At 43.8% G+C, this 13,054-nt stretch overlaps 2 protein-coding genes across 3 annotated transcripts in view; both read right to left on the reverse strand.

Annotated features, from left to right (window-relative positions):
* The window catches only part of BCKDHB (branched chain keto acid dehydrogenase E1 subunit beta), a 45,715-nt gene extending 45,274 nt beyond the window's left edge, over positions 1-441 (reverse strand). Inside the window, exon 1 of one of the 2 annotated variants that reach the window (XM_083431209.1) lies at positions 228-441. In XM_083431209.1, the coding sequence (XP_083287335.1) occupies positions 228-372 (145 nt within the window). In that variant the 5' untranslated portion in view covers positions 373-441. The remainder of the gene's footprint in view (positions 1-227) is intronic. The other variant, XM_083431211.1, reaches the window with a different exon arrangement.
* Positions 442-5,893: 5,452 nt separating this feature from the next.
* LOC310674433 (nuclear receptor subfamily 0 group B member 1-like) lies at positions 5,894-11,988 on the reverse strand. The gene is made up of 3 exons (XM_083433626.1): positions 11,879-11,988; positions 7,682-7,976; positions 5,894-6,570 (listed from the first exon to the last, which is right to left on the reverse strand). Exons 1-3 carry the CDS (start codon positions 11,882-11,884, stop codon positions 6,317-6,319), a joined length of 555 nt encoding a protein of 184 aa, XP_083289752.1. The 5' UTR covers positions 11,885-11,988; the 3' UTR covers positions 5,894-6,316.
* Positions 11,989-13,054: the final 1,066 nt, after the last annotated feature.

Genomic DNA, 13,054 nt, shown 5'->3' on the forward strand with positions numbered 1-13,054 from the left:
GCGCGGGACTTAGAAAAAGGGCCTAGCGCCTGGTGCGCGGTTTTTGAGTAACGGCATCCGGTGGGGTGTGTGAAAATATCTTTTTTTTCTTTTTCCCCCTCCTTAAATGGTGCAGTCCATTCTACCGCCTCAGCTTTGCGCCGCCTCAGTCCGCCGGGCGCGTGGACGGGAAAGCGAGGGCGGCTCGCTTCTACTCAGGAACGAGTGAGGAGGACGGAAGCTCTCACCATACTGGGTGGGCTCTGGGTCCGGCTGGAAAGTGAAATGCGCCGCGTGCCTGCGGCTCAGAGGCCCCGTCGCGAAACGTAGCCGCGGCCGAGGTCTCGACGCCGCCGCAACAGCGCCGCGCAGCGCGAGCCCAGCGAGCGCCATGTCGGCTGCTGACGAGGAACGCGCGCGCCCGTGGTCTCGCTACGCCGACCCTGAGAAGCGCAGGCGGGGACCGCACCGGACATTCTCATTGGCAGCTTTGCGAGCGGGGGACGGGCCAATCAGAACCCTCCCTGCTGGGGCGGTGGGGTTGTGTTTAAAAATACCGAGCGAGACACTGCTCTGGAAGGTGGGGGGAATTGGCGTTGTAAGACGCATGCGCAAAGTATTGGTGCGGATTAGGTGCTAAGAGGAAATTGGGAGGTTCGCGTGTGATATAAAGGGAATCTTGGCAGCGATTTGACTTTTGAAACTGCAGAGTTGTACGGAAACGGCACTTCCTGCCATTTTGTGCTCTCCCTCACCTGCAAGGATAAAAACAACAACCACCATGGACACATTCAGGACACACACACCCAAATAAAGATAGAAGCAAAGTTCATAAACTTTCTCAGGTCAGGTCTTATTTCTTGAGGGAGATTGCATTCATTTATTTGCTAGTTGTCAAACACGTTAGAAATCCCCTGCTAGGGAAGGGTGAGTGATAGAGCATATGTGTTGCATACAAAACGATGCTGTCATCAAATTGCAGCACCTGAATCGAGACTCACCTTAATCGTTTCTTAAGCATGCTTATTTGAATTAATGAAAAATGCAAATATTTTCCATATGATGTCAAGGTGAGTTGATGGAAGCCCCGATATATCCTTAGAACACCAAATATGGCACCACAATGAGAGGGACACCTGCAGAACCTTCCATCCATGGAATCATTGTGCCTGCTGAAACAAGGCGGGTGTCGGACAAGAGCAGCACAGGGGTGGCCCATGATGCACTCTGTACTCCTTCAATCCACAGCCACACCGCCATGAACAGGACCAAACAATTTCCCTCAACCGTAGTCTGCCCTCTGCCATCCTCCACTTGCCTGCCTCGCAACCAGTTCATAGGGTGGCGCTGTCTGTCAGCTTCCCCCTTCTTAGTTCCAGGGTTGCATATGTAGAACTCAGCAAGGAAGAGGAGGGGGACAAAATTAGAATTCATTGTCTCTGGTTCCACCTACAGTTGGTCTCCCTGCCTTCCACCCTACCAGTCTCGATGGGCACCAGCCACTAATGTTACAGCATCTTATTTACATCTTCTGAGTTTCGCTTGAATGCCCATTGCAATGTGGTCTGTAAAGTGCATCGTTCATGTTGCAATTCTCTGACAACCCACAAGATGGCACAGAAAAATAAGGAACAGCAATACTGTAAGTAGAAACCTTGCTTTAGTTATCTAGCGATGTACTAGGGCACACTAAAGCAAGGATGGGGAGCCTGTAGGCCTCCAGGTGTGGCTGAACTCTAAGCCCCCCTCAGCTTCAATTACCAATGATCAGGGATGATAGAAGCAGCTGTAGGAATAGGATAGGGCAGAGCATATGGATTATGAATTTAATGCAGCACTGTAGGAGTCCATTTGCAAAATGGCAATACCCATCACTTCTGTCCATGTAAAATCCATTTTTGTCAACTTTGTCAATAATAAAACAGTGTTATCTTATTTGAAATGCTTTGCAATATAGCATCAAATGTGGACGTCCCCATCCTCCTTCATCTGGCCTCCTACAACAATTTTACAGAGCTAATCTTGTTCTCTTCATCTGAAATACAAAATTTTTAATCATTCTTTGCCAATTCTTAAGAGAGGTAGGATGGAGAGAGAGAGAGAGGAAGCACTTGGAACAGATGTAGAAATGTAGGAACTATCATCATATTTACTGATGCAATTCAGCCAAAAATAGATATATTAAGCTTCTTCCATCTGCCCAAATTACACATAATCTTTTTGACTAAAGGAATAAAATTCAAATAATGTGATGTATTTAAATTTCAAGGGATCTGCATCCTTAAGTAATGGAAATCTTTACAACGTATCAAGATGTTAACTTTTTAAAGTTCCAGTTGTGTATTTGAATTGACATTACAATACAAAAACGATTTATCCCAGTTAGAACATAGTCCAGCTATACTTTCTCAAAAACTGTTAATTCAGTCCTCAATGCACGGATTGTCCCTTTGGGATTACGTGTCATACAAATAATATTGTCCACATATGTTGTTTGCCCTCTCCCTGCTATCCTTTAATGAAGGGATTATATCTTAATGCTACAGCCAGGGCTCCAGGGGGATTGTGAAGAGCAGACTTCCTCAAACTCAGCCCTCCAGATGTTTTGAGACTACAATTCCCATCATCCTTGACCACTGGTCCTGATAGCTAAGGATCATGGGAGTTGTAGGCCAAAAACATCTGGAGGGTCGTGTTTGAGGAACTCTGGTGAAGAGCATGAGTGAAAAGGGGAAATCTTGATCAGGTGATAGGATCCCACTTCCTTCAGATCCCACATGGGATATTCCAAGTATCTGAGATTCTTTCCCCATTCCGGATAGTATTAAACAAAATATTCAAATAAGGTATTAGGCACTCTTGAATTTGTAAACAGCATCCAGGTGGGAAAGGGTTTAATGTCCAGGAAAATCCTCAACTTTTGTGTCCAGATTTTCACTTTTTGAAATATGGCAACCCTGTTATAAAAAAGACTGCCAAAGCAGTCTGGGCCTGGTGTGTTGCCATGCTTTAGCTTGCCAATGTTGATAACTGATTTCTTCTTCAGTATAAATGCTGTATTTGATAACTTTGTGTGTTCTTCTTTAAGTGGTTTCAAATGCAGATTATCCAAATATTGATTCATATTGTTCTGTAACAGCAGTGTTATTTTTCTAGAAAAAGAGGCGCCAGAACTCACCATGAATGCCTCCCCTTTTCTCTTAGAATGCCAATGGCACCAACCTGAGAGGTGCCGGAATTGAGTTCCCCCTGGAAAAAAGCCCTATGTAACAGTTACTTTGACTGATATAGGTTCAAGTAATAGCATCAGAACCATTTGTTTATTATTTTTACCATCCTAGGTTTCTGAGCCGTTAGAGAACACATGTGATGGCTTCTTTTTCTCCCCCTTTAACGCATTTGCTAAGAGTTTAGAGCACTGAACTTTGGTTTCACAAAGTGGAGTGACTTGGCCACATAATGAGATTCCACAGCGTCCAGTTCCCATCTATGCTGCTCTAGCTTGGCATATATTCTAGCTGAACCAGTTTTTTATGTTTAAGTTCAAGATCTTGAATAGTTTTTAAATAAATGTTCCTTAATAGGTTCATTACCTTGGATTTAATTGTAACCCTGCAGCAGCAGACCAAAGCTTGCATTTGATTTTGTACCGTTGCTTTCCATCCCCTGAAGAATTTCTAGGAAATACTTTACAGTTCCTTCTAAAGCTTAAAGCCCACCCTGCTTTTCTTCCAAACTTCCCAACCCATGTGTATTCTACGTTTTCTCTACTGAATGGACTTCTGGCTGAAATTTGCAGCAAACAACTCCTGTTCTGTTCACAGAAAGGTCAAATTGAGCACCACTATTTAGTTGCTTGTTTCTCCACCCTTGGAAAGCCTGGTTCCACTTGTTCTTCATCCTTGCGGAATGAGAATCAAATTATGTTAATTTTCATAATAAGAGAGTGTGTGAGAGGAAGTAAAAGCAGCAAGGTTGCTTTCTAAGACTGCAGTCCTAACCTCACATACCTGGTGGGGACAAAGGAGGCAAAACTACAAGTACTTGGCTCTTCCTGTCATTGGTTTTGGCTCCATCTGCTGTTGGACTCCCTCCCTTCTGCTCTAACCATTCCCCAGCTGCTTATGCATTGAAGGATTCCCGCTTGCTTCCTTTACTGATTGGTATTCCAGCATAATGATATTCCGTACTGAGCCATCCTGAAAATGATGCATCCAGGTTGCAATCCTTCAGACAAATTCATTGGGTCTTACTTCCACATAAACATACATAGGAGTGTGTTATACATCTAACTATTACGAGTGGAATAGTAAACTTCACTGCAAGAAGTAAAGTTACAGGGAACCAGACAGAGGGCCTTCTCAGTAGTGGCACCCTCCTTCCCATCAGATTTCAAGAAGGTAAATGCAGTGGTACCTCGGGTTACATACGCTTCAGGTTACATACGCTTCAGGTTACAGACTCCGCTAACCCAGAAATAGTACCTCGGGTTAAGAACTTTGCTTCAGGGTGAGAACAGAAATCGTGCTCCGGCGGCACAGCGGCAGCAGGAGGCCCCATTAGCTAAAGTGGTGCTTCAGGTTAAGAACAGTTTCAGGTTAAGAATGGACCTCCGGAACGAATTAAGTACTTAACCTGAGGTACCACTGTAACTACAACTTTTAGAAGACATCTGAAGGCAGCCCTATATAGGGAAGTTTTAGGTGTTTGATGTCTTATTATGCTTTTATATTGTTGGAAGCTGCCCAGAGTGGTTGGGGCACCTCAGTCAGATGGGCAGAGTAGGAATAATAAAATTATTATTGTTATTGTTGTTGTTGCTGTTGCTACTACGACTACTACATGCTTTTGTGTTGTTACTAGTGGAGTGGACAAGTCCTCCCTGTTTTTGGTGGAGTAGTATACACTGACCATTTGTTTCAATATGCATTTAGCTTTCCTGAATATTTAAATCCAGTCTTATCTCGATTAGAATGCATTAAAAGAAAACAGCCAGCAATTTTGCAACCATCAAGCTGCATTTTTTAAATGTGTGAACAAAGACAAGGTAGCGTTAACCGAAAACTTGCATACCGGTGTTGGTATGTGAAAAATAAAGGGCAAATTATATAGAGGTGGAATTCAAAGTGCACACATAAAGCTCAGGTTATACTAAATGCATTGTAAAGTTGCAGCAACATCCCTTTCATGACATCGAAGACCTGAATGTATGGTCATAAAACCTACTTAATTAGCAATTAAAAGACAAACTGGCATGTAGAAACAACTTAAAACCTAATGCTGCTCAGCAAGGACTTACATACCCATGCTCACAAACACAGAGGTCACAGGTTAAGAGCTGGAAAAAAGACTGCAAGGAAAAGACTCTGGAAGCAGCCTTTAAGAGAGAGCTACAGCTAAGTGAGGGCAGGGTCGCTGGGAACCTGAGCCAACACCAGTTGTGGCACCAGGTGAGAGACTGTGGCAGTGGTTCTGGGGCAAGCCTGAGATACTTCAGAAGATGGAGGCCCTAGACTTGTCTAAAGAATGCATGTGTTCACCTGTGAGCCATCTATTATGTGTTAACTGCAGAAAGGTGCTTTATAGAGTAATTGGCTTAGGCTTGGGTGGGAGGGGGGGGGACTCAAAGCTCACACAGCCACATTTCTAAAGTGACAAAAATCCATACATTGCACAGGATATACCATTTAGCAGGCATGGCCAAACTTGGCCCTCCAGCTCTTTTGGGACTACAACTCCCATCATCCCTAGCTAACAGGACCAGTGGTCAGAGATGATGGGACTTGTAGTCCCAAAACAGCTGGAAGGCCAAGTTTGACCATGCCTGATTTAAAGTGACCATAACTGTGTAGTATCAAAAGTATTGGTAACAAAATTAACTGAGCCACCAAATTTCAAAATTCACAGCAAATGCAAGCATCACTGCTTATATTAAGAACAAACTTAAATAAAACATACTTTATTTTACGTCTGGGCTGTTTTGTCCTGTGCTGAACCATTAAATGTCTGGAAATACATGGGTGGCAAAGCGTTAATAAAAACAAGTGTAATGCAACAATAAGAGGGAGGAAAGTCATTATCTAGTGGAGATTATCAATAAAAGGGCAATAGAATGCTGGCCTCCATAGCATATGGATGACTGGTGAAATATATATATTAATGCAGATCAGCAAAGAAACAGGAAATAGGCAAAACAGAGAAGAGTCCTACAGTGTGGTGGGGTTCTCCACAGGGGTGGAGACAGATTCCAGTGCACAGAAAGCAAGGTTTCCTATTGTTCTGGGGAACTTGCCCCTTTTGATGATATTCCTGGTCTTCTGTAATGTCTCATCAGATGTCAAATAAGGTCCTGTTTGGTGTAAAGTGTTTCCAGAAGTAAGGTGTTTAAGTCGACATCACCCAAGATGGGTTTGAAGAAGAGTTCTCCAATGGTATCTGGACTGAAGGTCCTCAGAAAACCAAGTGATTCCATCATCCAAGCATATCTCCTCCTGCTTCTGCTATGAGTCATTGAGACAAACTCCATCAGAGTATGCTGAGCTTCCTGTTGAAGGGCCTGGACATAATGGTGGCATTTTAAGTCGTGGAGGTCTGTAAAATTAGAAATAAGGAAATAAGGGAAATAAATGCATCTTCTCGTTGTGTTGGTTCTGAGAGCAGGAAAGTGTGAAGAGCTACGGCAATGCCATTTATTGCATGTTCGCTGGGAGTGTGGTCCATTTTTATCTTATGCTGGGTTCAGTGTTTTTATTTTTCAGTCCCTCATTTTGGATTCCTGCTGTTTGTTTTATAGGTTAGATATTTTGATTTATATAACTCATGTTTTGATACACAGTATTGAAAACAGCCTTGTGAGGGATTGACTCCAAAAAGCTGGCTTAAAAATAAACAAGGTGGACGAAATCGAGCAGATGACAACTTCTTTCTAAATACAGAATGCCATAAAGTTTTTCAACTGGTTACCACTGCAGTTAGGCGTTTACTCAAAAGCCCACGGTAATGTTTCATGAATGAACCTTTAATTATATTTAGTGCCCCATGCTCTTGTCACTAATGACTCCATCCTCTTAAGATCTCTTTTGAAGGGTCTGTTACTCATTCCACATTTTTGTAGTAATTGGCTCCCTACATTGCAGCAGCACTTCCAGCTGGAAACAGGAATCTGTGTCCCTTCATACATTGTTGGACTACAGCTCCCATCGTCCATTACAATTGTCTAAATTGGATGGGGCTTATGTGAGTTGCAATCCACATCAGGAAGACCACAGATTCCCCACCCCTGACTTATAGTAATGTAATATCACATTTACATTGTGCATTGTCCAGTATTGACCCTGCATACATCTCCCTCACATTAGACTAGAGCCTAAAGTGGATATTTTAGCTCCCATACACCCACAACACCTGCATGTGTATTATATATAATACATACTTTTTAAAAAAAAAAAGTATATTGTAGTTTGAAAGTCAGAAAGGTTTAAAAATGGATTTTTGAAAACATGTAAAAACCCAATTAAAAATTCCTTCCTCTTAAGCAACTTATAAATTTATTTCTGCACCCTGAACTATGCAGTTTTAGGGTGCAATCCTGTCATTAAGTAAGTCAAGTCAAGCTGTTAAGTCCCTTGGGTATTAATAGGAGCAATGCTCAAGGAACTGAGGGCAGGACTGCAGCCTTTGAAAATACCTGGACGAGACTTACCAGGATTAAATAGAACAATTCCTTTAAGATAGGCATATTCTTTTGCGCAAATGTCTGCGTTCCAGAACTTTCCCAGGAAATCCTTAATCTTCTGAACTTCTGCTAGTGATGCTCCCAAAGGAGAGTTCTCCAGTTTGTATTCACCTGCCGGAGACTGATTAAGGAGGATTGCTTTCAAGAGGCTGGGGACTGAGGTCTCTAAGAGTTCAAAGTCCACCCGTTCTTGAGCCAGACCCAGTAGGAAGAGGGGTGCCCAGCCCTGTCGTATCAAGAGGATCTGGTCCTCCAGGGGCAACTGGAAAAAAGAAGGCAGCTTTCTTATGAACGTGATAGTTTTCAGAAGCACTTCTGATGCTCTGTTGCAGGTGATGCCCGGTATTTTCAGGATGACTCTTCGGTTTACCTCACAGGGGCAGCCAATATTTGGAAACGGAAAGGGAAGGGGGAAACACTGGGGGTTCCCTTCAGTCTTCCATCGCTCTTCATTGTTAAGGATTTGGTAGAGGATGGTCTGGGGAGAAACTGAGCCGCTGCAACATTTGCCACCCATCTCAAACGGCCCTCGAGCAGCCATAACAGCTCCCTAAGAGAGTGCTCAGCCTGGGATCTTCTGCCGTTTGGAGAACTGATCAATGCGGAAATATAATGAGAAAACAGAAACGACTATTCCTGACAACAAGGTAGGCATGGCATGGTTTTTATACACAGGAAGCCAAACAGTAAATAGTGACCCCAGCAGCAGTTCCCTTGAACTTTATTTGCTCCTGACTGTTTTCATCCACAGCCAACCAAGGTGTGGCTAAACAAACCCTGACAGGGCAGAAATGGTCTGAATGAATGAGCAAGGGGGGGAGGGGGAAGCGAGCGTGACGTTTATGATCACGAATCACCTCAGCATAAGGGCAATTGTCTCCATTCCCCAACACCATGCACTTCATATGTGAAAACAATGGCTATTATTGCAGTCACACACTTTGTATTATAAGGTCACGGCCATGGCCCTGTCTTAAGAGTGAGCCTGCTGGCTTGCAGTCTGCCATTATAGTAAGAAATTTGGGCAGTAGGTTCTATTCCCGCTCCTCCACAGAACTCACTGGGCGACCCTGGGCCTTTTAGTTTAACCTATCTCACTGGGTCGTGGTGCAGATAAAACAGGGATGGCTGTGAAACTGCCATTTAAGCTCCTTGGACAAAAAGTGGGATATAATTGCAAACAAATCATTAATAAAAATAAACTGTCTTGTGGTTTTCTGGAACCAACATGTCCTGCAATGATCCCACATGCACAGAAAATCAGTTCATCTTACTACAGATCCTCTTCTCATTCCCTGAACAGATGGACACTGGGAAGAAGAAGCAGTGTCAATGCATGCTCTGGAAGATTCCATGAACACAGCAGTGGGAACACGCTAGTTACTGCAATGGGAGAATTTTAAGTTGAGCGTCTCGCCATTTCTACACCTGGATCTGCTGCATGGAAGTGGGCAGTTTTCCCTACTCCCCATAGCAGCACATCAGAAGTGTGGTAGGTGAGATGTAACAGAAACTGTTCTCTTAAGGCCTTTTGTCTGGAATTAATACTTCAGGAAAATGCACTCATCCACAGATGAGATCTGCTCAGTGAAAGCCATCAACACAGCTCTCTCACATCTCTTTATAACACACAGGCAAAAATCAGCCTGAGATGGTTGTGGCTAATGCCAATACCCAATTTTTGCTTTGTCTAGGCCGTGGGAATTCTTATTAATCCCGATTAACATATTAGCCCCATCTAGCATTTCATAGCATCCTTCTGTCGCCATAGGATTAGGGCTAGACACACTCTCCCTGTTTTGGAACTGAATCACTCTTGGTGAGCTTTGTCACCTCACCTAATCCCTACCTGCTTGTGACATTGATGCCATTGCATCATATTGCTGCCTCATTTTCAATTCCTCCTCACAATGCCATCTCTTTCTTGGGTCAAGTTCTGGATATGGATAGCTCACACAGCACAAAGCAACCCACCCACACTGTTTTGTTAAGGCTTCAAGGAACTCTGGGAAAACCACAGAAACCCAGGAGCTTTGGTTCAAGGAGCTGCCCAAGCCCTTTGCTTGTCTGACTGAACCTCAGCAGGAAGCCCCCTGAGCCACAGGAGGCAATAATGCTCGACCGCAGATGTCTGTGTGGCCCTACCTACAGCATTTGTTTGTTGTTGCAATGAAAGGGATGCAGCTGGTGATAGATTTTGTAGAGAGAGAGACTCAGCCAGCATGCAGAACACCAGACTCCTGTTTTCATTATTCATTCCCTTTTGCAATTCACATTTTTGTCCTTGTCCTAAGATGTACAATATTAACAATGTGCAGAGACAGTCTCCAGCTATACTTGGAGCGCACATGCTCTGCTCTCCAACCAAGTGGCAAATGCTGGGGTGAGAACAGATCTGGGACGATAGTTTGCTGCTCTCCAAATAAGGAGAAGAAACGCACCTGCTTTAATAGGTTCTAAGTCCCTATGAGCCTCAAATTAAACACATGTTGAAATCACAGGCTACATTTTAGATCCTCTGAAAGTGGGATTAGCAATGTTTTTGCCCTCCAGCCTAGTGGTTAATGCACTGAATTGGTGAATCAGGGATACACCCTGGTTTCTGTAGCGTTTGAGATTAGAATGATTAGCCAACAAACAACGGCATTTCAACTTCAAGACTGCAGCCATAAGTTACAATGTCTTCTGGATCTTGCTACATGTAAAGCTTTTCTCATCGCATTAATTTAACACTTGGATTTACAAGCCACTAAGTAACCACAAAAAGGTAAATGGAGAGCTCAGCAGGAGTGACAAAGGACATCTAATGATGAAAGCGATATGTCTGTGTTTCTGCCACTGATCCATCCATGGGAGGGAATGGTACTCAGTCTTAGATGAACTGATGGACTGACAAGCCGGTCCCCAGCTCACACAAGCAGGACTATTAAGGCATCAATCCTGTGTCCTGTTACCTGGGAATTAGTCTCAGTGGAGCATAAAAGTATGTACGTCTGCTTAAAATAACATGGCAGTTCTTAGGTCCCGCTTCTAAAATATTGAGCATAATCATACACATATTTCATGGGGGGGAAAGCTACGGCTCTGCTTTCTGCCCCAGGTAGCATAAGAATCCTATTCTGGCTGGGGAAACCCAGCCAGATGGGTGGGGTATAAATAAATTATATTATTATTATTATTATTATTACTACTACTGCTGCTGCTGCTGCTGCTGCTGCTGCTGCTATTCTGTTGTTTAAAAACTCCACAGTAAAGGTTTAAACTCTGGGACCTTGTTGCTACAGTGTGGCATAGAGTCAAAAACTCCAGGAAAGGCCACGTTTTTATCGGTCATGATAAGGCATCAGCATATGACTTCTGGAACTCTTCCTTCTAGGCAACTTGCCATGTCACCTGCGGAGAACTGATGCCAGGGGCCACTGAACCTTTTTTTTTTCAAGCTGGGGGCACAGTTGTGAATCAAGTTTCACAGAAGAAAGGCTAGTAATGTTCAGAACTCCCCTCCCTCAAAGAAGGCAAAATGCCTATGCTCCCCAAAACAAATAAAACACAGGAAAGAAAAGCAGGCCAACTTTCCCCCTCACAACCCAGACAACCTTTCCAACCAAAGAAAAAGCAAAGAACCCTCAAGGTTGGTTTTTGGTTTTTTTTAAAGGGCGCATCCAGTGCTTTTTTCCTGGGGGGACTTAGGGGTATGTTTCCCCCTGTGCCCCACCCCCCAGAAAAAAGCACTGGATGCTCCCAATTTAAAAAAAAGAACATTTTGTGAATCTAAGTTTGGCCTCATTGGGGGGCAGTACTTAAATATGCGTAGGGAAATGAGAGTGCCCTTAAACATTATTTTTATTTTTATTTTTTTAGGAAAAAAGCACTGGGGACATCTGCCAGGAGGGTGTCTGAAAGCACCATGGTGTCCACAAGTATGGTTCAAACCTTAGACCCAGGGAATCAAATGAGACCCAAACCCCTAAGTATCCAAAATGTTGTGCTAATGGGCCTAAATAAACAAACAAAGCCCACCTATAAATCAACATTATAAAAAGTTGCAGTCACACACACCCATCTTGGGGTTAAGGAAAGGTAGTTTGTTATATTGCTGTATATTTGCAGGTTAGAATATGACAGACACCTCAGGTCTATAGTACATGAGAGTATAGTACTTACTCCCATTGAGTAAGTCTCAATCTGCCATCTTCTAAGTACAAATGGCTATGAACCATCCTTCTGGTCAGCTGACAAGCCTCAAGGTTGAATCCAGTGACCTGTAGAAAACTGTAAAACAATCCAAGGACACAAAACCATGTTATCTATAAACTTTATGGATTTACTACAACACTTGAGTGATTAAAGATTATCAGCTAGGAAACAAGTGATAAGGGATGCAGATAACCTGAGTGTGGAATGTTTAATATTTAACTGGAGTGCAAGCAGACAGGCATTGCTGGTGGTAGAGAGAAAATGGCAAATGCAACACTTGCTGGGCTTTAAAAACCATTGTTGTGATGTTGGTAAGCCCTAAGCGTCACATAATTGTTGGAAGTACATATGAAAAGCCAGGGGGTCTTCTGTTAATCAAAGCTGCTGAAGTTTATTTGCATTACCAACAGCATTGAAATGGCCTAGGTAAAGGTAAAGGGACCCCTGACCATTAGGTCCAGTCGTGGCCGACTCTGGGGTTGCGGCGCTCATCTCGCTTTATTGGCCGAGGGAGCCGGCGTACAGTTTCTGGGTCATGTGGCCAGCATGACTAAGCCACTTCTGGCGAACCAGAGCAGCGCACGTAAACGCCGTTTACCTTCCTGCCAGAGCAGTACCTATTTATCTACTTGCACTTTGACATGCTTTCAAACTGCTAAGTTGGCAGGAGCAGGGACTGAGCAACGGGAGCTCACACTGTCGCGGGGATTTGAACCACCAACCTTCTGATCGGCAAGTCCTAGGCTCTGTGGTTTAACTCACAGTGCCACCCGCGTCCCACATTAGTCCAAAGCAGCATTTAAACCCCCGATTTTCAATCATGGGATAACTAACAAGCGCCAACGGAACCCGCGTCCCATTGATATGGCCTACCTGAAGCCATTTCCACCACACACCTTGGATATATTCTGTGATACTGTTATTGAGAAACCCCAAACATTAAAAGGAAGCTCTAAACAAACCCTCTGCACTTCAGGCTCATGAGAGCTGCAAAACACCTGTTTCCTCTCTCAGTGGCTCCCAATGGCTCAGTTTCCCTCAGGCCCATTGCTTCCATTGTTTCACGCTGAGGCAATTGCTACCAGGTGTGTGTCTGAACCGACCTGCCCAATACCTACCATAGACTTCTGAGAGGGTTTGGGG

The sequence above is a fragment of the Podarcis tiliguerta genome (assembly GCF_965153285.1).
Source record: "Podarcis tiliguerta genome assembly, chromosome: 3".
NCBI lineage: Eukaryota > Metazoa > Chordata > Lepidosauria > Squamata > Lacertidae > Podarcis > Podarcis tiliguerta.